Here is a 27510-nt window from a genome sequence, read left to right as displayed (position 1 = left end):
TATTATTTATTCTACTTATCATATTTACTAAAACATAACTGTGTATTTACAATTAAAAAAAACGTACCTATCTATTTATTGTATTATATTATATTGTATTATGTTGCTATTTATGTTATTTACGTTAATATGTTATTATTTATTATTTTATACCATATTTACCGAAACAGGTGTATCCACACCTCTCGGAGACCTTCGGGTTAATTTATTCACTTTAGCTGTAAATATCTAAAAAGATTGTACCTATTATTGTTGAATAAATTATTATTATTATTATTATTATATACAGGGTGAGTCATGAGGAACTGTACATACTCCTACCTCGCATAGAGGCCCCTATGGGGAATAACAAATGACCATTAAAAAGTGTCTGCTCCCATTGCTTAATAATATACAGGGCGAGTTTCGCATTTTGGCAGAAATTTGTATTCGTCATAATTTTTGAACGGTCAGATCGATGTGTCTCTTATTTTGGTTAATCGTTACACTATTGCCACCTAATCAACTGATTTATTCAAACTAGAAAAAATCAGGTCCGGCTTTAAAAAAATTAGTTCGCTTGGGTCTTAGAAATAATTTCACCCTGTATAAGCTTTTTGAAAACTCTAATATGAATTTTACAAATTAGACAAATAGGCAATTAAAATAACATATTTATTTTTTTCCGCACACGATTGCTTAATTTTTTATAAAAAAATCAAATTTGATTATAAATTAAAAGTTTGGTAAAGTGAACCATAGATTTAACAAAATTAACTTTTATTACCAAAATTAATTTTTTTTGAACAAATATTTAATTTATGTTACCACCAATCAACTGATTTATTCAAACAAAAAAAAAATCAGGCCCGGATTTAAAAAATAAGTTCGTTTTGGTCTGAGAAAAAATTTCACCCTGTATACGCTTTTTGAAAACTCTAATATGATTTTTACAAATTATACAAATAGGCAATTAAAATGGCATATTTATTTTTTTCCCCACACGATTACTTAATTTTTTATAAAAAAAATCAAATTTGACTATGAATAATTAAAAGTTTGGTAAAGTGAACCATAGATTAAAAAAAAAATAACATATTTAATTTATGTTATCACACAATCAACTGATTTATTCAAACTAGAAAAAAAATCAGGCCCGGATTTAAAAAATTAGTTTGTTTGGGTCTTAGAAAAAATTTCACCTTGTATACGTTTTTTGAAAACTCTAATATGAATTTTACAAATAAGACAAATAGGCAATTAAAATGGCAAATTTATTTTTTCACCACACGATTACTTATTTTTTATTAAAAAATCAAATTTGACTATGCATAAAAAGTTTGGCAAAGTTTTTGCATAGATTTAAAAAAATTAACTTTTTTTACAAAAATTAATTTACAAAAACAACGTTTTTCTTAAAATTAAAAGTTTTACCATTTTTTTTTCTATAACACGTCTAGATTTAAAACTTCCCATAACACTTCTTTTGGACTCTATAGTTTAACATAGACGTGATCAAATTGATAAATTTTAAATTTTTTCACCTAATTTTTGCGATTTACAAGTTTGCAACTTTTACAAGAAGAAGACTGAAAGTCTACAACAATTTTCATAGTCTTCACAATGGTAAGAGGTATGTGCTGTAAAAATTTCAGAAAAAAAATATTAAAATGGAACAGAGTTGTAGCGAGTTAAACCATGAGTTCATTTTTTTTTTCATTTTTAGGTTAAAATTCCGATTTTGCCAAATTTGATTTTTTAATAAAAAATTAAGTAAACGTGTGGGGAAAAAAATAAATATGCCATTTTAATTGCCTATCTGTCTTATTTGTAAAATTCATATTAGAGTTTTCAAAAAGCGTATACAGGGTGAAATTTTTTCTAAGACCAAAACGAACTAATTTTTTAAATCCGGACCTGATTTTTCTCTAGTTTGAATAAATCAGTTGATTAGATGGTAACATAAATTTCTTATTTGTGCAAAAAAAAATAATTTTTGTAATAAAAGTTATTATTTTTAAATCTATGGTTCACTTTACCAAACTTTTAATTCATAGTGAAATTTGATTTTTTTATAAAAAATTAAGTAATCGTGTGCGGAAAAAAATAAATATGCCATTTTAATTGCCTATTTGTCTAATTTGTAAAATTCATATTAGAATTTTCAAAAAGCGTATACAGGGTGAAATTTTTTCTAAGACCCAAACGAACTAATTTTTTTAAAGCCGGACCTGATTTTTTTCTAGTTTGAATAAATTAGTTGATTAGGTGGTAATAGTGTAACGATTGACCAAAATAAGAGACACATCGATCTGACCGTTCAAAAATTATGATGAATACAAATTTCTGTCAAAATGCGAAACTCGCCCTGTATATTATTAAACAATGGGAGCAGACACTTTTTAATGGTCATTTGTTATTCCTCATAGGAGCCTCTATACGAGGTGGGAGTATGTACAGTTCCTCATGACTCACCCTGTATGTTGTAAATCATCTTCACTTTGAGAGATTAGTATTACGACGTCTGCATGGCAGATTATTTTAACTGGCTTTTCGCCCATTTGGTATCCTATGTTTTTACTTCTTTTATTATTTCATCTATGATCAGGTTGAACAATAGAGGGCTCAGGTAATCTTCCTTTATTATCCCATTGTCAGCTTCAATTGGCTCAGTTAGATCTTCTTCAACTTTTACTGTGTTGTTCTGGTAGATAGTTTCGATCGTTTTGGTTGTTCATAGAGGTATGTAACAATACTTACAAACAAGAGTGTTTGACCAGTGCATACTCCCAATTCTCACATACGCATGCCAAACATGGACCTTGACAAAGGCAAACATGGATAAAATAATGAAGACACAAAGAGCCATGGAGAGAGCAATGCTAGGAGTAAAATTGACAGACAAAAAGCAAAACAACTGGGTCAGAAATAGAACAAAAGTCAAAGACGCAGGCCAACATATAGCCAGGCTAAAATGGAGCTCAAAATGTTCAAGATTGGACGAATTAAAGGGCAAAAGAAGAGGTATGTGTCTTATGTACCATAAGTGGATAACGTATTTTAATTATTTATGTTCTATGTTATCGGTTTATGTTATATAATACATATTGAATTGGATTGACTGAAGAAATCTTCAGGTTTTAAATGTATGTTGGTCATTGCATTTTCGACATCTCTCATACAGGATCATCTTGGTCTACCTCGTTTTCTTCTAATATGCGGAGTCTATTTTTCTATCTTTTTTGGCAATCTATTTTCAGACATTCTGTGCAGATGTCCATACCAGTTTAATCCTTCTAGATCAATGTCTAGATCAATTTCCATTTCTCTCCAAATATCTTCATTTCTCAACCTAGCACGTCTAGTGGGCCGGCAACATCAGTATCCAATAGTTCGTTTCCAACGCCTTAATTTTTTATTTGTTTCTTTGACTCATTTCCCAGATTTTGGCGACTTATGACCAAATACTTTCTATTATCATTTTATAAACCCTTTTATTTTCTTTTGTCATTTTACTACTCCACAGTAGTCAGTGTCATGGAATACCTATATTTCAGCACTTTCTCTTTTAGTCATTTTTTTGTCGGACACTTATTTTTTTAATAAACGTGTTTTAAATCAAATGGAAAATAAGCCACAATTTAACTAAAAAAAATATTTTATTAACGTTTCGACGACCACATCGGATGTCGTTGCCAAAATAACAATCGGATGTTGTTGTATTTTGACAACGACATCATATCCATAGATTTCAAAAGCGCTTTTGATACAATCAATCGGACGAAAATGATTGAGGAGCTATAGAATAATTAAGACATATTATACTAACAGTGAGCCTAAAGAACACCAGAGCAAGGATCAGTTTCAACGGAACAACTTCTAAGGAGATAAATGTAAACAAAGACGTGAAATAAGATGACTCTATTTCCCCGACACTTTTTAATCTGATATTGAAAGTAATCATAAGGACAAACTTTGCAAACAAAAACATTATTACAGATCAACTTCAACTAGTAGCATATATAGATGATCTAGTCATCATAGCGAAGACGAAGATGACACTTACAAAAGCAGTTGGAAAATTAGATAAGGAAGCGAAGAGAATAAATAGAACTAGAGATAATCCAGCACAAAACAAAATTCTAGAGATGGATGAGGATGGGAAAGGATGACATAACAACTCAGAAATATCTAATAACACACAACCATAAATTTGAAACTTATCCACCTTCAGCTACTTGGGAGTAACAATAGGGAAAATCGGAACAGGGACAACAGAGGAAAGAATTATGAAAGGCAGAAAAACATATAGGTATGGATCCCGCGTATGAAAAAAAAGTTGATTAATAGCAAGCTGAAAATTTGTTAATAGCTTAAGGGTGTCTAGTCGGACAAACTTTGATATATGGGAACACTGGAACAGGGGAAGTTTTAATTGTGGAAGAGGTTAAAAATTTGGAACGGTCAGACCACGAAAACGGCACATGTATTTTGTCCGACAGAACAGACTTAACTCTCCGAACAGAGATTAAACTCTCATGCAAAAATCAGACTGCTATTTATAACCAAATGGGCGTTTTAATGAGTGGAACATGTAGAATATGTCAAATGACAGGAATTATGACAGGTAATAAATAGCAGTCTGATTTTTGCATGAGAGTTTAATCTCTGTTCGGAGAGTTTAAGTCTGTTCTGTTCTGTCAGACAAAATAAATGTGCCGTTTTCGTGGTCTGACCGTTCCAAATTCTTAACCTGTTCCACAATTAAATCTGCCCTGTTCCAGTGTTCACATATATCAAAGTTTATCCGACTAGACACCCTTAAGCTATTAACAAATTTTCAGCTTGCTATTAATCAATTTTTTTTTCATACGCGGGATCCAGACCTAATATGGAATGATTAGAAATCTGCTGAAAAGCAGGACTCTAAGTACTTATAATATAAACCTACAGCTCCCAGAACGAACCATGGCCAATGAGAAACGCTGTCGACGGTCGTACGCCCACCTAAACTCTACAGTCGTACAGTCTCTACATAGACAGGATTTCTCTCACCTGCCACGGTTCGCTCTGGAAGCTGTATATAAGACCTTAATTAGACCTTTTGTTATATATGGGACGGAAACAACGACGATTCACGAGAAAGTGGAAGATAGCCTTCTGAAATTTGAAAGAAAAATATTGAGAAAAATACTGGGCCACAATGTAACAAGAGAGGGAGAAGTAATAATGAAAAAAAATGCCGTAATTGAAGAAAAATTAAAGAGAGAAAATATAATCAGATACATAAAATTAACCCAACTCAAATACGGGATATTTAGGCGTCCCGAGAGACTTTTTCGGGATACCGGGACAAATCCTTAAAAAATGGGACATTCCCGTTTTTTCGGGACGTTTGGTCACCCTAAGTTAAAACCATTTAAGACTTTTGTAATCATTTTAATCACAAACGGACGGTGTACTGGGGACTATAACTGTTTATATGCGTTTAGAAAATATGCACCTAATTTTTCCACTATAAATAAAATCCTTACTCAAATTGACAAAAGAACAATTTAAATAATTATATATAGCCAGTAAATTGTTGACTATAATACAAAATATTTGCTGTATCTCCCGGTTTCAATTATACTCAAGTTGACGAAACTAATGAGCGCGCAATTTCACACTAATCCCATGGTAAAGATTACGATAAGATGAATAATACCTACAGTTGTTTGTAATTGTAATGAACATTTAGTATATCTGCTGCTATTTTACATAAAATATTGTCAATTGAAAGAAAAAAAATGAGTATACAGACTCAAAGCCATTCGCAGTGGTACATTCCACCCAAGAATAGGGAAGATTATTTGACTAAATTGGCCCTTCTCTCAGTGACAATGTTCGGTGTTTATTTAGTGACACAATTGTTCTATTTTTGTTACGTGAGATACTGGTACCGCAATTTTACGAAGACAGTAATACAAAAAGGTAAGACGGTAACCAGAATCGCAGGAGAAGTTTTTATTCATTTTCAACACGACGAACAGACTCAGGATAAACTAAAGAAGAGTGTAATGCATTCGACTCTTACTTCCAGAAAGTTTATTATAAATTAATGTAACTACAGCTGTCACGGGCGCCCATATAAAAATTTTCAGGGGGGGGCAGACGTGAAGATGTTGCACATTATATTTTGTATACTTTGGATAAACATATATAGTTTACAGTAACCGAAAAGCCAGGGGGAGCACGCCGGCCCCCCTGCCCATAGGTATGGGCGCCCATGACAGCTGTTTCGACAGAGAGTCTTTCTCAAGTGATGTATTTTACCGTGTGTCTATACTTTATAGTCTTTAACTGAATAGGTTGAGGAGTGAGAAGCTGTTTGTCTCAAGTTGGTCATTCAGAATTATATCTGTATTGTTTACTACTACTACTATCGGTTTACAGCGTTCTCCGACGCCTTCCGACACCTAACCGCCATTCTTCTCTGTTTAACCATAGACCTGGAGGGATTTCTCTTTCCCCTCTAGTTCTTTTTTAATTCCCTCCCTCCAGCTTCTTCTTGGCCTTCCTCTTTTTCTTCTCCCTTGTGGTGTCCATGCCAAAATCTGCTTAGGGATCCTGTCAGCTGGCATTCTCTGTACATGGCCGTACCATACTAGTTGTTTTGTTTTTATGTCATCAATTATTGTATGTGTGACTCCCATCATTTCTCGTATTCTGTTATTTGGTATCCGATCTCTTCTTGATTTGCCTGCTGCTCTTCTCCAGAAGTCAATTTCTGTTACTAGTAACATTTTCTCCGTTCTTTGTTTCAGTGGCCAAACTTTACTGCCATATGTGATTATACTTTTAAGTATGCTATTATATATTAGCTGTTTGTTCGCTTTAGATATTGTCTGGTCCCACAGAATGCTGTTCATCATGGATATGGCTTTCCTACCCAGTAGGTTTCTGTCTTTTATAGCAGCGTCGAGTGTTCCATCTTGAGTTATCTTCATGCCCAGGTACTTGTATTCATCGCAGTGTTTAATTTCTACCCCATCGTCTAATGTAATGGACTGCTTTGTTCCTCCAATACACATGGCTTCAGTTTTCTTAATGTTGACTTCGAGACCCCACTTGTTATATTCTTCTATTAGCTTCCGCGTCATGTAACTCACGTCGTCATGATCCTGAGCAATCAGAATTTGGTCATCAGCGAAACATAAAGTGTATAGTGTCGTGTCGTAATTGAGAGGGATTCCCATGCCATTACATTTTCTTTTCCACAGCTTAAGTGCTTGTTCCAGATAAATTTTAAAGAGGGTAGGCAAAATACAACAACCCTGCTTCAATCCTTTCGTGACCTTAAATCTCTTAGACATCCTTGATCCAGTTTTAATTTTTGCAGTCGTTCCATTTTACAGACTTTGGACTGCTTTGATAATACCATGTTTAATGTTGGTTTGATGTAGGGTTGACCATAGTTTGCTGAGGGGCACACTGTCATATGCTTTTTGTACGTCTACGTATACCAGGTGAACTTCTTTATTGACGGCTGTTTTTTTCTCAATAACTTGCGTAATAGAGTACAGGTGGTCTACTGTGGACCGCCCAGCTCTAAAGCCAGCTTGCTCCTCTGCTTCGTAATCTCTATAGTTATTTTCTATTTTGTTCTTAATAAGTTTCCCATATATCCTACTTATTGTGCTGTTTACCGCAGCTTGCTCCTCTGCTTCGTAATCTCTATAGTTATTTTCTATTTTGTTCTTAATAAGTTTCCCATACATCCTACTTATTGTGCTGTTTACCGCAATTCCTCTGTAATTTTCACGTTGATCCTTGCTGCCCTTTTTGTGGATGGTTGACATGATAGATAATTTCCATTCTTTGGTAATTCGGCACCATTTAAGCAGTCTTAGAAGAGTTTTCTTAGCTGTTCTTGAAGTTTGTCTGTACCGTTTGATTTGATCTGTATTGTTTAATTTATTAATTTCCATCGATTCTAATAAAGATAGCTTAAGGCCTTCTTTATTTTGAATATAGATAATTTGAAACTGTTCGTTAAAAGAATGATTATGATCTAAAACGGGCGTACGTAGAATCTGTTTTTATATTATTAAAAGCTATCATGTGTTCTGCTATACGTTAGTTAAAGGTTCTGCCAGTTTGACAGATGTAAGTTTTTGGAAAGTTACCACAAGTACCACTCTGTAATTGCTTTTTATTTTGGCTCTTATTGTTCTTCATGTATTGGCTTAATTTGTTGTTTGTTCTAAAAGCTGGTGTTATTCCTTCCTTTTTATGTGTTTGGCTATATTTGTTGATATCTTGCCTGTATATATGTAATTGAGCAGAAGGTACTGGTGTAAAAGTACTTTTTCTATGGAAGTGGGAAGACTAATTTCAGGGCTTTTGTTTGTTTCCTACTACACCAATACAGAGAACTGTTTGAATGCTTGCTTCGAGATGATCCATAAAAATATCTGCTAGTAACGGGCTTAGAGGATTGTCTATTAACAATCCTTAATACAATTAGTATAAAATATAGTTTACACCTAATTCTGAATAAAAATGTTATTAACCTTATCCAAAGCCACTGACCATAAGTAAACATAAAACATTACTTGACCGTAAAATGTTGGTTCTGTTGCAATGTTTTCATGTGTATAAAACACGGATCAGGTGTAATGCATTCGTATTTGTTATTAGACGTGAGATGTCGAAGTTGTTAGATAGATCAGTATTGTAATTTGTTTAAATAAAAAAAAATATAATCATTAATACGCTTTTAACTACATTTTAGGACGACTAATATCAGTTTTACCAATAATTTCGACAATTGGTGCAACGATGCCCGTTCATGTAAACGTCCAACAAACTGTAAATGTTCCAAATGCTCCACAACAAAATACTTACCCACCGAATGCTTATACAGGTATTGTAGAACTTTATTATTAGCTTTGTTACAACGGGTTGTAACTGGTGATTGTAATACTGAACATCATATACCAGAAATGTCTTTTAGTGCAGTCACTGAAGGTTTTCACCTCCGATTTCGTTGAACCTCCATCGATTTTCATGAAAATTGGTGAGTAATTAGATGATACCTCAAGGAACAAAGGTGACATGATGCCAACTTGCGCTTTTACCCTGGGGGTGGATGTCACCCCTTCTCGTGGGTGAAAATTATTTTATTAAAAATAATAGCATAAGTTAATAGAGGGACAAATTATAAGCAAAATTTGTTATATATTGTTATTAAAATAAATCAACACTTTTTGAGTTATTAAAGACCAACGATTTTATTTTTTCGTAAAAAAATGCATGTTTTAAATCGGTTTTTTGCTTATAAATCAAAAACTATAAGTTTCTACTAAAAAGTTTTTATTACCAAAATTGAAGATAATAAAATATTGAATACAATACTCACATAAAGAACTAACCGTATATTAGTTCAAAGTGAGTTATTGGCAATTGAATGTGTATTTTTTTCGACGAGTACTCAAATCTAAGTATTCAAGCTTAAATAACGGGAAAACGATGCAATATATAAAATATTCCTGCTAAACATTTGTCAAATTACTTCGGAATACCTACCAAAGGAGCTTCAAAACAAGGTAATAGAGTCAAAATTAAGCAAGTTATAATGAAAATAAAAGAACCGTTTTGACTTTTTTAGGAGAAAGTGAAAAATAAAACATACGCCATTTCCACAAAAATTAAAATTTATAGTAATCCTTACAAGAACTTCTTTATATTAGCATAAGTAATATTTTCGATAATTTTGAACGGTTTAGAATGCATATTTTTGAAAAAAAGGTGTAATTTAAAAAAATCATAATTTTTAAAATTATTGTAATTCTCATATTCTTTTGATAATACTCCAAAAATACTCAATACACGTAAAAAATTATATTTAACCAAATTTTAGTTTTTCCTGTGCCAAATATTTTACCTGTTTTACTATTTCTATAGGCTAAAAAATAACCGAGATAGAAACGTTTAAATCTTAAATTTTGTTGTGGGAACCATGCAACCGGGGCCATTTAACCTTTTATTTTTAAAAAAGTAAGAGGTTTAAAAGATTAGCTACAACATGTTTAAATAGTACTTGGAATTAGCTTTCAGCCAGTTTTTAGATGAACCTGATATCGTAAACACGAACGGAGTTATTAAAAAAAACAATAACATTTTTTGAAAAACATTTTAAAAGATAAATTTTGAAAAAATTTTGGAGCATAAATTTTAACGCTATCAACATGTTCGGGGGCTTATTTGATAGATATTTTAAGTACTTTGACAAATGTTTAATAAGTTTATGTTATAAAATGCATCAATGTCCCGTTATTTCATCAAGAATACTTACGAGTTTTTTACTCGCCGAAAAAAAATATACATTCAATTACCTATAACTCACGTTTAGTTAACACTAAAAGGTTTTTTAGTAAGAGGTTCATTTCATTTTTTATTAGCTTCAATTTTGATAATAATAACTTTTTTGTAAAAACTTACACTTTTTAAATTATTGATGAAAAATTGGTTAAAAACATGCATTTTTCTCAAGAAAAATTAAAATCTTTGATTTTTAATAACTTAAAATGTTTTGATTTATTTTAATAACTTTATATAACAAATTTTGCTTGAAATTTGTCGCTCTATCGAATTATGGGGTTATTTTTAATAAAATAATTTTCACCCGCGAGAAGGGGTGTCATCCACCTGTAACGGTCACGTTACTAACTTAACTCTTTAATTATTTTTATAATTATTTTCCTTCGCTCTCCCATTTAAATTCTCTAATTCCTCGTATAGGACCACTGACGTGACGTCATACCTCGGTGATGGAACATACTCCACCTATCGAGAATTATTTCGCGTTCGGTGAGTTTGACGTCGTACTCTTGGAAGGAGAGACGAATGTTCATCACTTGACCTGTGGCTGTAGGTGAAGTTGGTTGCTACCATAGAATATTAGAATGGCGGTTGGTTTTTTATTTTATAACATCAGTGAAAAGGAAAAAAATTACCACAAATGGTTTTCTACAGTAGGGTGGCATGTGGGTAGAACAACCCCTCTTGGAATCGGAATAGAAATCACCGGTAATAAAACCTTTTTATAATAATTTTTTTGTTAGCCTTGAATATTAAAATATTAGTCCCATTGTTAAAATTTCTTAGTCAACTCATTATTTGGATTTTATGTAGATTCGATTATTGAGTATTCATTCAAAGAAAATTATACATTAATATATTTTTTTGGTTAGACATAACCAAACATATGCAGTCCTCAAATTAATATTGGAAATAAGTATCATTTCTCTGTAGGTTTTTGAATATCCAATATTTTATAAATTCAATATTTTTACAGATATTTCCTTAAATTAATCATATTCAAATTACAAATTCCATGTCATTTGTTCATGTATTCACACTCAAAATAGTTCAAGGTTACCTGAGATTGGTTTTTATTACATTTTTAATGGTCGGTTTTTCTATACTATTGCTTCTAAAAAGTTCCTCAATTATTTCTTCTTCCCTTTACTTTTTGCTCATGTTTGAAATGAGAAATAAAACTGGGAATATTTTTTTAGCCATTTTGGAGTAACCACATGGTGAACTCATAGCCCTTTGACACCTAGGGAAACCACTACAGCCACAGTCAAGTCACCTTGGGAATATGTCTAATTGGGAGCAAGCTATGGGAGCGTTCCAGCTCAATTTTCGTCTTGGCACCTGGGCCTACAGGAGTCATGGGGTCGCACCATCCTGGTGCATCATTTTCTAGGATGCAACCGCAACCTCGTTTGGGAACATTTAGTGAGGTGTTTTAGTAACTATTGGTTTTTTTTATATTTCAGACTATCTGTTAAATACACTATGTTTTTTTTCCAGATTTAGGTTACCTCTGGTTTTTTTGACATATTTGTATATTAGATTATTTGGTTCCCAAACTTTGTATCTACGGTAACTTCTTGTGCACAGGAATAAGCCTAGAGAAAATTAGGTTTTTAATACTTTATTATTGGTTTATGTAATTCGGGTAAATTTATTTTTTAATATTACTAGCTTGTTTCCCAAATATTTTACTGTTATTCGCTTTATTCCATTTGTTCGGTTAATTTAGGTCATCGTCGGTATTTATCTCAACTTCATTTCTACTTTAGTCAATTGTATATTTAACTTTATTTATTCATTACTGTATTTTCCCTTAGTGAGGCTTGGGCCTATTTATTTGTAGTATTTTCATCTTTGTCAGTTTCCTTTAGTTGTACGTAGCAGGCGTACTATAACCATTTGGTAGAAGACTCATGTGAGTTGTACCCTATATATATGTAAGAGGTATTTAAGTTTGTAACAGATAACATTATTGTTGTTATCTTTAAAATATATATAGCTTCTTGTATAACTTATGTCATTTTAGAGTTACATGATATATGCTTGTCTAACTCTGAGATTGTTAAAAATCTAGTAGTTATTTTAATAAATATTTACTTATTTTGTATATCATTTATTTTTATTACTCCTTTATGTTCATTATTACAGGTTTGATATATTTAATATTTGACAGCAGTATAAGATACCTGGGAAAATGATCGAAGATCATTTTCATGGCGCCCATGATTAGTTAGTTTTATTTATTTTGTTCGTTTTTAGTCATTATTCATCTCCATTCATTTTCAGTACATTATTCTTATTTTATTATTTCATCTTCTAGTCATCATTACTATTTATATAGAGCTACTGTTCTTCGACAGGCATGCAAACGAGCCGTATCCATCCTTGAGTGTCAAGTTGCTCTCTTGCATCTATAGCTAGCCAACTCTATTCAGTTTGCCTCTGTCTCTTCCCACTTCTACTTCTATCCCTTCTCATTCCCCTTTCTTCAGTACTACTGCACTTTAGTAGTATTTTTCCTATTGCGGCTTCTCAACGTAGAAGCCACTACACCCACCTCTTTACACTCACCCACTCTCTCTTCCTTTTTATTACTTTCTTTTTTTTCCTTACTTCTGTTGGAGTATACCTTTTCTTTACACACTTACACTCCAACAGAAGTTTTCTTCTTTTTGTTACACTGGCTGCCCAATGCGTGGTGCCAACCGTTTTATGGTTTTAAGACAGTAGTTCTGTTAGTTCATTTTTCTTTTATTGGAATTTTCTGTATTATTACCATTTTCATATCTTTGTATATATGTTACTTCTGATTTATTTTTGGTCTTTAAAACTTTACGAATACTAAACAGGTAGACTTATACTGCTTTTCTTTGTTTTCGATTAGTTTATTTTCGATACCTCATTTTTAGTTTTAGTGGTACAGCTCATATCTTAGTTTGGATTTTGTATTTTTATTGGAAACTTATTTGTGTATTTAAACTGAGTATACATAACTGACATTATGTTCTATTAGTCTAAATTTTTATTTCTTCTACCAATGGTAGGATGTTTGCACGTACAATTAATCGTTGACTATATGCATATATTTTTTTCTAGTATGGTTATATTTTACACCTAACTAGAAATTATTTTCAGGATTTAGGTACTTTATTTACTATATTGATTTGATTTTTATATATTTTACTGGCATTTTTGATTTGTTGGTGTGTCGCTAATATTTTCTCCATATGTATATTTGTCTTACAAACTTTAGAGTATATTTTATATTTGTTATTTTTGATATTTGGGTTGTTTGGTAAGACAGGCACACACCACAAAGCAATATCAGTCCAGAACATTAGCTTCTATACATGATACGTTGAATTCGCATGGTTCGGATGATTACAGATGGTCATCCAAATTATTTTTCTTTAATTGGTAGTGTTAAACATAACAATTATAATTATTGTATGATAAAGTAGTTCCATTATCCATCTCAGTTTCTAGTTTTGTTAATGTTGGTAATATTATACCAGTGTGGGTACCATAATATAATGCTTATATGAATCAGATACTTTAGGTTGAGATTCAAATATAAATTCTTTATTAGTTAGGAAACATTGATTCTATTTTTCTATTAAGTTATAGAACAATCTTCAGAAGAAGATTACCTTAACAGTGTTGTTCAAGCTAATCTCTTCTTCTGTTTGTCTTTAGCTTAACTCAATCTTTAGTATGGTTAGAAATATTAGTCTAATTTTTTTTTCCATCTGATAATGCAGGTACCTACATACATTGCTTGATTTCATCTTTGGCTTTGTTGTTGATGACTTTATTTATGAATTTATTACTTATTGGTTTAAATATTATGTAGTACTTTATGTATGAGTTTATTTTTTTTTGGTATTATACATGATGCATTTTAATTATTAATATGAGTCAATATTGTTGATTGCTGATCCTGTCAGTAGGATTACACAATTAATAATAACTTCACTTGTATTTTTGTTTAGTTTTGCACACCTAACCCCTAAGTTAGTAGGGTTGTTAACTTATTATGTATTTATATAGTTGGATAGGAAAGCTCATACAAGTACTCTTGTTTAATATGGATATTATGATGGAACTATGTTACACTACCATATCTCAGGTTATGCGTTATATTATGTTGAATATTTGATTACTTACTAATTTTTTTTATTATTTTTGATATACTGTTATTGAATTTGCCATATTCGAAAGATGTGGTTTTTAATTTGTTATTGGGTTACTCTATTAACATTTTTCTCCAATATCTTAAACACTTAATAATTTATATCCTTCTATCCTACACACTATGATTCTGGAATTAGTTTGGAATGTTGATGTAAGTATGTATGAATTCTTGAGTCTTTCATATTTCTGCTTATGATTAGTCTGTCAATACTCTGATTTGTGAATGCGTGGGTTCGAAGTTGTTTCTCAGCAACTGATCACTGCTGTTTGACTGACTTCGTAATCTATGTCTTTCATGGCAGAGTAAGCAGACGTTTTACCATTATAATATTTCTTGTTAGGAAATGATGGTCGCATGTCCTAACCATTCTTCTGTAATTAGTCGAAGTATTCCAGTTTTTTTTACAATTTAATAGGGAAGTATTTAGTTCATATTAGGCCTTTTACTTCATAGTATGTTTGTACTTTGAGTTGATGAGTAAACATGGATAAATATCTTGCGCACTTGTTTATAAATCAATGCTTAGGCCATCCCTATACATAGTAGGTTCGTTAAGTCAGTATTTGGAGTGTTTAGACAGATGAGTTGTTCATTTGAGTATATTCCCACTTCTTTCCTTAGGCATTAGTTTTGTTATTTAGATTTTTGAACATTTCCTGAATAATTCCACGTATGTGAGAACGCATGAATTTTCAGTTTTATTTAAAATTGTGCTTGTTCTCGTCAATTTTTTTTCCCTATCACTTATCATATTTTTTTTTCTTCCTATTATTTATCATAGTGCCATAGACCTTGTAAGTTCACCATTCATTCTGTTTTCTTTCTTACTTATTCTTATATTAGTACCTTATCTGAGTCTGGTTATTCTCATACATCTGTTGTAGCAACATGCTATAGTTCGCGAATACCAGCACGAATTAAGTTTATGTAGTTTCTATAATATCTTAGTCAATACACTTTAGGTATTTATCTTACTTTTGATTTAGTCAGGTTACATCTCTGTTACTTAGTCTGTTAGCAATATTTATTCTGACTTATTTTGATTACTTAGTTTGGATAGGTTCATATTACCGGATGAGGGTGTATGTAGACCTAATTTATTTATTTTGTTCAGTATTAGTTACCATTGGATCCAATAATTTAGTATATTTAGTATTAGTAAGAATTGGTCCATAAATTTGCCTGATCGTTCTTCTTTGGATATACTCCTATATAAATCTGGTGTCCATTGATAGTCCGATTCTGGATAAGTGTCCGATTCTTCATTTATTTTGTGTATTTGGTTGGATAGGTTCGTATTACCGGATGTGGGTGTACGTAGACCTGATCTGTTTATGTGGATTAGTATTGGTGTGAATTGGTCCATAAATTTGCCTGGTCGTTCTTCTTTGGATATTCCTTTTATGAATCTGGTGTCCACTGATAGTCCGACTTTGGATTAAGTGTCCGATTCCACATTTATTTTGGTTATTGAGTTTTGGATTCCTTTGGTATGTTCAGTATTGGTATTATTTGGCATTGGTGAGAATTGTTCCCTAAATCTTCCTGATTGTTCTTCTCTGGATATACTATTATGAATCTGGTGTCCATTGTTAGTTCAATTTTGGATTGGGTGTTCAATTCTTTACTTATTTTAGTTACTGATTTTTTTTATTCACTTTGATATATTTACTTGTGATATGGTTCGAATTGGCTCACACCTTTTCATGGTTGTTCCGTCCTTGGATATATCCTTTATAAATCTGATGTCCATGGATAGTTCAATTTTGGTTTGGTGCCCAATTCGACACTTAGCATTATTATGAACTTTAGTGCAATATTTAGTTCTGTTTTGACTTTTAAGCAATATTATGTCAATATTTGGTAGCAGAGAGTAACATAGTAACATTTTAGTATGAGTTTGAGTCATGTATTGATTTATTTTTCCTTGACCATTAGTTTATGCTTAGTGGTAACCTTGCGAATAAACGTGGATTGTTAGACTATTGTAAATTTAGTTGTTAATATTTTGAGGTTTAAAAAAAAATTTGATAAATTTTTTTTCCCGAGTAGAAGGGGATTGTAACGGTCACGTTACTAACTTAACTCTTTAATTATTTTTATAATTATTTTCCTTCGCTCTCCCATTTAAATTCTCTAATTCCTCGTATAGGACCACTGACGTGACGTCATACCTCGGTGATGGAACATACTCCACCTATCGAGAATTATTTCGCGTTCGGTGAGTTTGACGTCGTACTCTTGGAAGGAGAGACGAATGTTCATCACTTGACCTGTGGCTGTAGGTGAAGTTGGTTGCTACCATAGAATATTAGAATGGCGGTTGGTTTTTTATTTTATAACATCAGTGAAAAGGAAAAAAATTACCACAAATGGTTTTCTACAGTAGGGTGGCATGTGGGTAGAACAACCCCTCTTGGAATCGGAATAGAAATCACCGGTAATAAAACCTTTTTATAATAATTTTTTTGTTAGCCTTGAATATTAAAATATTAGTCCCATTGTTAAAATTTCTTAGTCAACTCATTATTTGGATTTTATGTAGATTCGATTATTGAGTATTCATTCAAAGAAAATTATACATTAATATATTTTTTTGGTTAGACATAACCAAACATATGCAGTCCTCAAATTAATATTGGAAATAAGTATCATTTCTCTGTAGGTTTTTGAATATCCAATATTTTATAAATTCAATATTTTTACAGATATTTCCTTAAATTAATCATATTCAAATTACAAATTCCATGTCATTTGTTCATGTATTCACACTCAAAATAGTTCAAGGTTACTTGAGATTGGTTTTTGTTACATTTTTAATGGTCGGTTTTTCTATACTATTGCTTCTAAAAAGTTCCTCAATTATTTCTTCTTCCCTTTACTTTTTGCTCATGTTTGAAATGAGAAATAAAACTGGGAATATTTTTTTAGCCATTTTGGAGTAACCACATGGTGAACTCATAGCCCTTTGACACCTAGGGAAACCACTACAGCCACAGTCAAGTCACCTTGGGAATATGTCTAATTGGGAGCAAGCTATGGGAGCGTTCCAGCTCAATTTTCGTCTTGGCACCTGGGCCTACAGGAGTCATGGGGTCGCACCATCCTGGTGCATCATTTTCTAGGATGCAACCGCAACCTCGTTTGGGAACATTTAGTGAGGTGTTTTAGTAACTATTGGTTTTTTTTATATTTCAGACTATCTGTTAAATACACTATGTTTTTTTTCCAGATTTAGGTTACCTCTGGTTTTTTTGACATATTTGTATATTAGATTATTTGGTTCCCAAACTTTGTATCTACGGTAACTTCTTGTGCACAGGAATAAGCCTAGAGAAAATTAGGTTTTTAATACTTTATTATTGGTTTATGTAATTCGGGTAAAGGGTACCCCCCGTTAAGATAGGCAAAATGCCCTCACTCCCAGAATTCAATTTTATAATTTTTTTTACGTTCTATGCAACTAAAAAATGAGATAACGCGGATTTTTAGCTCGCCACCCCCCCTTACCCCTCCCCCCACAGCCAAAAACGTAGATTTTTAGATTTAATTTTTTTTAGTTGGGTTGCAATCGATTTAAAAATTTCAAAAAATTCACACGTGTAGCTGAGGCTTTTACAAAACATGTCTATTTTTTATGGACCCGTAGGTCGAGTGTACATAACCTCAAATTTTTTTTAACTTTTTTAAAACCTATAACTTTTTTTTGGAGGGGGCTACAGGTCCAGTTTTTTTTGCATTTTGTGTATTTTATCAAAGTCTATCTCTCTGATTTTTTTCAGATTTTTCCGTTAGGTGCGCCATCTTGAAAAATCAGGAAAACTGTATTTTTAGGGGGTTTTTAGGGATTTTCTCCATTTTATAGACTGCAACATAGATCAACTGAAGGTTTTTTTAATAGATTATGTATAATTTGAAATAACTATTTTAGGATTATCAAAAATTGGGCAAACCACCTTTAAACCCCCCCAAAACCATGTTTTTTTAAGTTATGTAAGGGTTTTTGCGGGCTTAATGATATTTTTTGAGATCGATACAGCCTCAATACTTTTTTTCATTTTTTTACGTTATATGTGATTAAAAAATAAGACTAATCGCATTTTTAGCCCACCACCCCCTCCCCTGCCCCCACAAAAACGTCAATTTTTCTATTTTTTTTTTTGTTTAGTAAAGTTGCAATTAATTTAAAAATTTTATGAGGCTTCTAAAAAACATATCTATTTTTTTAGACCCGTAGGTCGAGTGTACAATACATATAACCTTTTATAACGAATACATATAAACTTTGAGTTGGTCACTTTATGACTTTCATAATAATAATTTTTAATCGAGTTAAAGCCTTGAAAATGGCTATTTTCGCGTTTTTCAAATTTTAAATTGCATGTAACTCGACAACAGTTAATTTTATAGAAAAATCACAAGAGGCCTTTTTTGCTCAGGTTGATCCAGAGAATCTAAAACAAATTTGTCCTAAGTGAAAAAATTGATTTTTTGAATTCGTTTAAAAAATTGTTTAAACAATTTTCCGACCGCGGTACTGCCTTTCACCTTGTGGATTTGTTATAAGGACCTGTTTTTGAGCAAGTTTGTGCAAAAAAATGAATCGGAATAATTTACCTAATGGGGACAAGCATACAGCATGGACTATTTGCAATATGAGCCAAACGAAGATGGTTTGGAAAACATTAAACGATAGATACTGTTGTAGATGTGAGTTGCGGAAACGGCAACATAACCATAGGCTGTTGTTCGCATGTAGCTGCCATAATATGATATTTATCGCATGGAAGATATTTTACAAAAATCATCAAGCCAGCAGAATATCTTACAAAACTCTTTGACAATACAGATGTTATACCTGTAATAGACGAAAACAGCGATGAAGACTTTAGAACTGTAAAGTGTAATACCAACGAATATACTCTCCGAATACGCTAAGGGTATATACGAAGCTATATATTCTTTGGTAATACATTCTTTATTCTTTTTATGGTGTTTTACGTGGCAGTAAACGTGAAGCAAAATGACATTTTAATAGGCAGAGCAGAGATATAGGTTATGTAGATGGTACAAGCACATATTTGAATAATTACAATATGTATAATGTAAGGTAATATTAGGGTACCTACTAAATACAAACTAATGAACAAAGAACAAAATGTTTTGATTCACAAAACGACAAGAAGTATGATATATTAAAATAATGTATTTTTCTTAAATTGATTATTCTGTTTTATTTTGGTTTTTTGTATCCTACCTAAAAGATATCACAATGACATATTTACTTTATACAAAAATATTGCAAAAATTTGAAATTATTTTGTTAAATGTAGTTTACTTGAGGACAAACTGAGCAACAGATATACTGAGAAAAAAAAATTAAAACGAAAAAATGATGATTTATTGGGCAGGTTGAGAGGGAGGAGGGCTAAAATTGAGCTAAGGCTTATTTTTAAACATATCAAACGTAAAAAAAAAGAAAAAAAGAATATTCAGGCTGTATTTATCTCAAAAAATATTAAGCCTGGATCCCGCGTTAATGGTATCTAGTCGGACAAACTTTGACGTAGGTATGGAAACAGGGGAAGTTTTAATTGTAAAACGTAATTTTAATTGTGGAACGTGTCATCCTGGCAAGTTTATGATTGTGAAAACTAGCAGGTGGTTTTTAAGTTTATTCAATAGCAAATTATATAAAATATACCTAAAAACTCAGTTATTTCAAATTATTCCTACATAACCTATAAAAAAACCTTGAGTTAATCTATTTTGAAGTATATAAAATGGAGAAAATCCCTAAAAAGCACCGAACAAATCAGTTTTGCGGATTTTTGAAGATGGCGCACCTTACGGAAAAATCTGAAAAAGTCAGAAATATAGTTTTTGATAAAATACACAAAACACAAAAAATAGACATGCAGCCATCACCAAAAAATATACGTACCTATTAAAAACAAAAAAAAAAGAGGTTATTATGTACACTCGACCTTCGGGTCCATAAAAATAGATGATCTGTAAAAGCCTCAGCTTGTGCGTGTGAATTTTTTGTAAATTATAATTTAATAATTATTAATTATTAAATTTACACAATTTAACTAAAAAAAATGACCATTTAGAATAGTTAATTACAAAAATGCCACAAAGAAATAGCTTCAGAATAACATTTGCAATTGCAAACCAACTTAAAAAAAAATAAAATCGAAAAATTGACATTTTTGGCTGTGGGGGAGGGGGAATAGGGGAAGTGGGCTAAAATTACAGTGACTCCTATTTTTTAAAATCATATAGAACGTAATAAAAATTAAAAAAATATTCAGGCTGTATCGACGCAAAAATCCTTACAAAACTTTAAAAAAACATGGATTTTGGGGGGTTTAAAAGTGTTTCGCCCAACTTTTGAATATCCTAATATACTCAGTTATTTTAAATTATACATAATCTATTAATAAAACCTTGAGTTGATCTATGTTGCAGTCTATAAAATGGAGAAAATCCCCAAAAACCCCCTAAAAAAACAGTTTTCTTGATTTTTCAAGATGGCGCACCTGACAGAAAAATCTGAAAAAAATCAGATACATAGCTTTTGATAAAATACACAAAATGCAAAAAAAATTGGACCTGTAGCTCTCTCCGAAAAAAAGTTATAAGTTTTAAAAAAGTTAAAAAAAAATTTGAGGTTATTTACACTCGACCCATGGGTCCATAAAAAATGGACATGTTTTGTGAAAGCCTCAGCTACACGTGTGAATTTTTTGAAATTTTTAAATCAATTGCAACCCAACTAAAAAAAATTAATTCTAAAAATCTACGTTTTTGGCTGTGGGGGGAGGGGTAAGGGGGGTGGCGAGCTAAAAATCCGCGTTATCTTATTTTTTAGTTGCATAGAAAGTAAAAAAATTAATAAAATTGAATTCTGGGAGTGAGGGCATTTTGCCTATCTTAACGGGGGGTACCCTTTATTTTTTAATATTACTAGCTTGTTTCCCAAATATTTTACTGTTATTCGCTTTATTCCATTTGTTCGGTTAATTTAGGTCATCGTCGGTATTTATCTCAACTTCATTTCTACTTTAGTCAATTGTATATTTAACTTTATTTATTCATTACTGTATTTTCCCTTAGTGAGGCTTGGGCCTATTTATTTGTAGTATTTTCATCTTTGTCAGTTTCCTTTAGTTGTACGTAGCAGGCGTACTATAACCATTTGGTAGAAGACTCATGTGAGTTGTACCCTATATATATGTAAGAGGTATTTAAGTTTGTAACAGATAACATTATTGTTGTTATCTTTAAAATATATATAGCTTCTTGTATAACTTATGTCATTTTAGAGTTACATGATATATGCTTGTCTAACTCTGAGATTGTTAAAAATCTAGTAGTTATTTTAATAAATATTTACTTATTTTGTATATCATTTATTTTTATTACTCCTTTATGTTCATTATTACAGGTTTGATATATTTAATATTTGACAGCAGTATAAGATACCTGGGAAAATGATCGAAGATCATTTTCATGGCGCCCATGATTAGTTAGTTTTATTTATTTTGTTCGTTTTTAGTCATTATTCATCTCCATTCATTTTCAGTACATTATTCTTATTTTATTATTTCATCTTCTAGTCATCATTACTATTTATATAGAGCTACTGTTCTTCGACAGGCATGCAAACGAGCCGTATCCATCCTTGAGTGTCAAGTTGCTCTCTTGCATCTATAGCTAGCCAACTCTATTCAGTTTGCCTCTGTCTCTTCCCACTTCTACTTCTATCCCTTCTCATTCCCCTTTCTTCAGTACTACTGCACTTTAGTAGTATTTTTCCTATTGCGGCTTCTCAACGTAGAAGCCACTACACCCTTTTCTTTACACTCACCCACTACATCTTCTTTTCAGCCACAACTATTTAGTTACTTAGTTATTTTTTTTCCTTACTTCTGTTGGAGTACCTATATCTTTCTTTTTACTTTCACTCCAACAGAAGTTTTCTTCTTTTTGTTACACACCCCCAGGGTAAAAGCGCAAGTTGGCACCATGTCACCTTTATTCCTTGAGATATCCTCTAACCATTCACCAATTTTCATGCAAATCGATGGAGGTTCAACGAAATCGGAGGTAATAGCTCATATCCACCTTCAGTGACTCCACTATTTGTCTCTCTAATGAAACAAGATATTTGTATCATGTTTCATGTTAGCAAATTATTTAAAAATAATATGCACAAGACGTTACAGCGACATCTATTAAAAGTTGACGTGTTATGGAATGTAACTTTTATCAGTTTTTTGCACATTATTTTTAAATCATTTGTTAACGTGACAGAACGATTTTGTTTCATTCAGAGAGCTTACCGTATTGAAATTAAATCCTATCTACTGTCTTTAATGTTTTTCGTTAACTTACACATAATTAGAGTATTAAAAATCAATTCGCTGTGGTTTGTGCCTAGATAAGTTGACGAGTTATGGAATGCAATTTTTAGATTACTCATGTCAGTTCATTTATCGTCTGTTTACTTTACAAATTATATACGCACACGTTTGGCATTTTCGTGAATTGATTTTAAACGTAAGAAATATTCTGATTTTTATTGATTTTAGAAAATTAGTCCTAAAAAAGAGTAGAGAAATGCATTCCTTGTCACTGATAAAACTTTTCTTCCTTGCTTCCTCGAAACTCAAGTAAAATCCTCTTCCAGTATTGTTTTTATCAAAAATTTCTATAGCAAAAGACATTATATTATGTGACACGTTTGTAATGTTCCTCATTTCTGTTTTTGTTTTTAGCTCCTGATGGTTCCAGAATGTTCGATGATAAAGTAGCACCACCAGCATACGTACCGTAACAAAAATAAATTGAGGTTTAATTATTAAAAAGATAAATAAATAAATACGTTTATCCTAAACTATTTATCAATATGATTTCTTACAATTTTTAGAGAAAATAAAATATTTTTTGTCTTTTTTATTACTTCATACAAACATCTTTTTCGGCAAATATTACCACCAATGCTAATTATAAGCTTATTCAATTGAAACATATCTTTGGTCAGGTTAGCCTTGAAAACAATTGTAATCACTCAACTGACGTTCTGAGACGAAGCGTTAATAACCGCTATGAATTCCAAGATTTTATTGGTTAGAACTACCCACATGATATCTGTGTTCGTACTGGTCAAATGATTAAGAATGACAGAGCGGGATATTTAAATACCAATATTGTATGCAAAGTGTCGTTTCAAGAAAACAAGTCTGCTGACCGAGGATAACGGATAAATGATAAATATTTCTTGTTTATATTACAATTGACAATTTTTGTGATAGAAATAAAAGTGTGGTAGAAAATCAATATTGAAAAACAGTATTGATTAAAAAAGCACTATTTATTCGTTTCTACTAGTCTTCTTTCTAGACTGTACCTATAAAATATTTCTTTTATCTCATAAAAAAATATAAACAATTATTGTATAGTAATAATATTATTTTAATTTATTTCAGCTGTTCAATACAAACACAGCAGCACTAGGAATAGATCTTATAAATTAAATTATAAATAGTCCTGTCGCCAGGGGGGGTACAACGGCCTCCTGTATTCAGATGGACTTACCCAAGTTTTTTTATGTATTTTGACTTGTAGAACACGAATTTTTTGGGTAACAGTTGATCCGGATGTCGATAAGATTGTTATAAACCAAGAAGTTGAGGAATCACATAACAGCGATTTCTCGCAAAACAAAACATTTTTTTGTATTTTTTGGGCCATTCTAACCAAAAAATGTTCCTACAATTTTTTTCGTAGGATGCATAGTTTTCGAGATAAACGGGGTTGAACTTTCAAAAAATCGAAAAATTGCAATTTTTGAACCCGAATAACTTTTGATTAAAAAATAAAATAGCAATTCTGCTTACCGCATTTGAAAGTTCAAGTCAAATTATATCGGTTTTAATTATTTGTATTGCTAAAAATTTATTATTTTATTGTTAAAACAAAGCTATAAACACCTAGTGCTTGAGTGATGTTTTCAATGATTTCTCATTTAAAATCAAACGAGTAGGTAGAGGAGATAAGAGTGCAAGCGGGGCTATTTCTACGTAGCATGCATTAAAACGCATGTATTACGCACGGGAAACACTATGTGTTTATAGCTTTTTTTAACAATCAAAAAATAAATTTGTAGCAATGCAAATATTCAAAACAGATATAATTTGACTCAAACTTTTAAAGCTGGTAAGCAGAATTGCTATTTTATTTTTTATTCAAAGGTTATTCGGGTTCAAAAATTGTAATTTTTCGATTTTTTGAAAGTTCAGCCGCGTTTATCTCGAAAACTATGCATCCTACGAAAAAACTTGTAGGAACATATTTTTTGGTTAGAATGACCCAAAAAATACAAAAAAATGTTTTGTTTTGCGAGAAATCGCTGTCATGTAATTCTTCAACTTCTTTGTTTATAACAATCTTATCGACATCCGGATCAACTGTTACCCAAAAAATTCGTATTCTACGGGCCAAAATACATAAAAAAACTTGGGTAAGTCCATCTGAATTAAGAAGGCCGTTGTACCCCCCCTGGCGACAGGACTAAAATGCATGAAAATTAAAAACAAATAATTTACATAAAAGTAAATATACTGGATATGGGGAAAAGTAATTTAGGGGAAATTATATGTTATATTATATAATTATGATTTTCTTAGGCATTTTGTGAAATATAGGGCATGTTGTGTCTTGTGTTCTTTTAAAATGTCTGAAATTTCATATTTCATTTACATTTGGATTTTTAAACGTATCACTTATTAATATGTTGCTACGATTTTTGTTTCTTTGTGGAGAAAAACCGTTTCTGTGGTTCAATGTTTTTACATATTGAAACTTTTAAAACACTTCAATTTTTTTTATGCAAATTTTGATTACATTTTTTGTTGCATGTAGGTATATTTGACAAGACAGTCTAAACATTGCTGTCACTTAAATTATCTAAATCGGGCATATGTATTTACAAGAATCGTCAAATCTTCATGATCTTTTTTATTGCAAATTAAATTGATGTTACTTAAATCCTTAAAGTCGTGGTTTCACTATCAAATAATTTGATCAAACAGTTTGAGCAAACTCAAGAAGTGACGTCACAACTGCAGTTTGTTCAAATTATAAAAATCTAGTGGTCACACTATCAGTTTAGTTTGATCAAATTTTGTATTGAGAGTTGTGGTAGTATGTACATATATCAAAACCCACAAGCATTCCAACACTTTAACGAATAATAAGCCCCAAACTCTTTCTCTATTGTAGAAGGGAGACAGTAACTAACCAAAAAGAAATCAAGTAAAAATCTAGAAAACAAACAAGAGTAACTATTGGCTACAAAAGCTGCTGTACAAAAATCAGTGTGCACGCTGAAGAAAGCAAAGCAGGGAATGATCAACGAAACAATTTTAATGTGTAGCTAGGCCACGACTGATAAACATATACAGGGGCTCACAGCTTAAATGATGCAGTCGCTACTCAATAAAGCTAGCTTGTGTCAGTGGCTCAATATTTATTAGAAAAAACTTACATACTGAAAGTAGGTAAGTTAGTATGAGTCTTCTAAAATAGCATAAGCTATGTTTTGGGTTTCAAATATGCAATAATTAACACTCCCAGCGCCAGTGTATCCTTTTAGATACACACTGTCCTCAACACTGTGTACCGAAAAATATACACATGGCTTGTTGTGTTCGATCTGTTGTGTCACCTAAAAGGACACACTTTCTTAAGTTTTTATATGTAGAGAATAATGCTATGGCCTGAGCCAATTTCCTGGTATAACTGGGTTTGGCCTTACAACATGAAAAGATAGGTTGTATGTAACTAGAAATTCGTATGAAAAATGTTGCCATGTATGGGCCAAAACAACTTGCTCCAACTCATTATGCAGGGAAAGATTCAAGGAAAATGAAGCATAGGGAGATGCTATACGCTGTACGGATGTACATCAAACGAACTTTTCAGAGCAGCCGGCTCCAAAGTCCTAATAGCTATAGTTCGTCCGCTACAACTTTTCCCATGTGTCACGATTCATTTTCAAACAAATTAAGTCAAAACATAAAGTGAAACGTACGCCGATGTGTGTAGTATATAGTATACAGTATACAAAATGTATATACACATCGACATTCGTTTCACTTAATGTTTTGACTTAATTTGCTTGAAAATGAATCGTGGCGCATGCGAAAAGTTATAGCGGACGAACAATAAGATGTATTGTCAGAGAAATAGCAAATAATCCCAAAAAAGTGCACCAAAATTGAGAGATGAGGTGGAAAGACAGTTTGGAAAAAGATGTAACCCTGAAACAATTAGACGGATATTACAAAATAATAATCGACATAGCTGAACTGCAAGAAATAAATCTATCAGCCAAAGAAATAAGCAACAAGGAGTTTTGTTTTCTTTATTAATTTTAGCTGATATCAAAATCATACACAAAATAATTAAAGGATTATTGTTATTTAAGTATATGGTATATCTGAAACCCAAAACATAGCTTATGCTATTTTAGAGGACTTATATAGTTATAGTAACTTACTTTCAGTATGTAATTTTTTTCTAATATTGAGTCACTGACACAAGCTACAGTTTTATTGAGTAGCGACTGTATCATTTCAGAATTGAGGCTGTGAGTCACTGTAGGTGCAGTACAATATTTTTGCTTATACAAATTATCAGTAATAAATATTTATTTACATCAAAATAAAAATTCCATCACATAATGATGTCTAACAGCTGATTGTCACTCTGACCAATACGAACACAGATATCACGTGGGTAGTTCTAATAAAATCGTGGAATTCATAGCGGTATTTAACGGCTCGTCGTTCTGAGATGTTAGTTATGTTTGTATTACATGTCACACTATCATTTGTATTTGACTATTATTTCATCACATCAGTTCCTATCATTTGTATTTGACTATTATTTTATAT

General features: G+C 31.7%; 2 protein-coding genes and 1 long non-coding RNA gene across 7 annotated transcripts in view; 2 read left to right on the top strand and 1 right to left on the bottom strand.

Annotated features, from left to right (window-relative positions):
• The window catches only part of LOC114328825 (uncharacterized), a 50393-nt gene extending 26881 nt beyond the window's left edge, over window positions 1–23512 (top strand). For 4 of the 5 annotated variants that reach the window (XM_028277772.2, XM_028277773.2, XM_028277768.2 and 1 more), the window contains exons 2-3: window positions 8756–8887; window positions 23329–23512. In XM_028277772.2, coding sequence (XP_028133573.1) covers window positions 8756–8887; window positions 23329–23387 — 191 coding nt within the window. In that variant the 3' untranslated portion in view covers window positions 23388–23512. Of the gene's footprint in view, window positions 1–5627; window positions 5953–8755; window positions 8888–23328 lie in introns of those variants that run through there. The other variant, XM_028277769.2, reaches the window with a different exon arrangement.
• LOC114341630 (pre-mRNA-splicing factor 18) overlaps window positions 1–27510 on the bottom strand; it is a 152160-nt gene that overhangs the window by 90784 nt on the left and 33866 nt on the right. The window lies entirely within an intron of this gene.
• Window positions 10678–17994, top strand: LOC126880127 (uncharacterized). The gene is made up of 3 exons (XR_007696428.1): window positions 10678–11052; window positions 11544–16982; window positions 17474–17994. It is a non-coding gene; the product is annotated as an uncharacterized LOC126880127 (long non-coding RNA).

The sequence above is a fragment of the Diabrotica virgifera genome, chromosome 2 (genome assembly GCF_917563875.1).
Source record: "Diabrotica virgifera virgifera chromosome 2, PGI_DIABVI_V3a".
NCBI classification, from domain to species: domain Eukaryota; kingdom Metazoa; phylum Arthropoda; class Insecta; order Coleoptera; family Chrysomelidae; genus Diabrotica; species Diabrotica virgifera.
The sequence above is the reverse complement of the archived record's forward strand: the minus strand, read 5'-3'. Positions and strand labels throughout refer to the sequence as shown.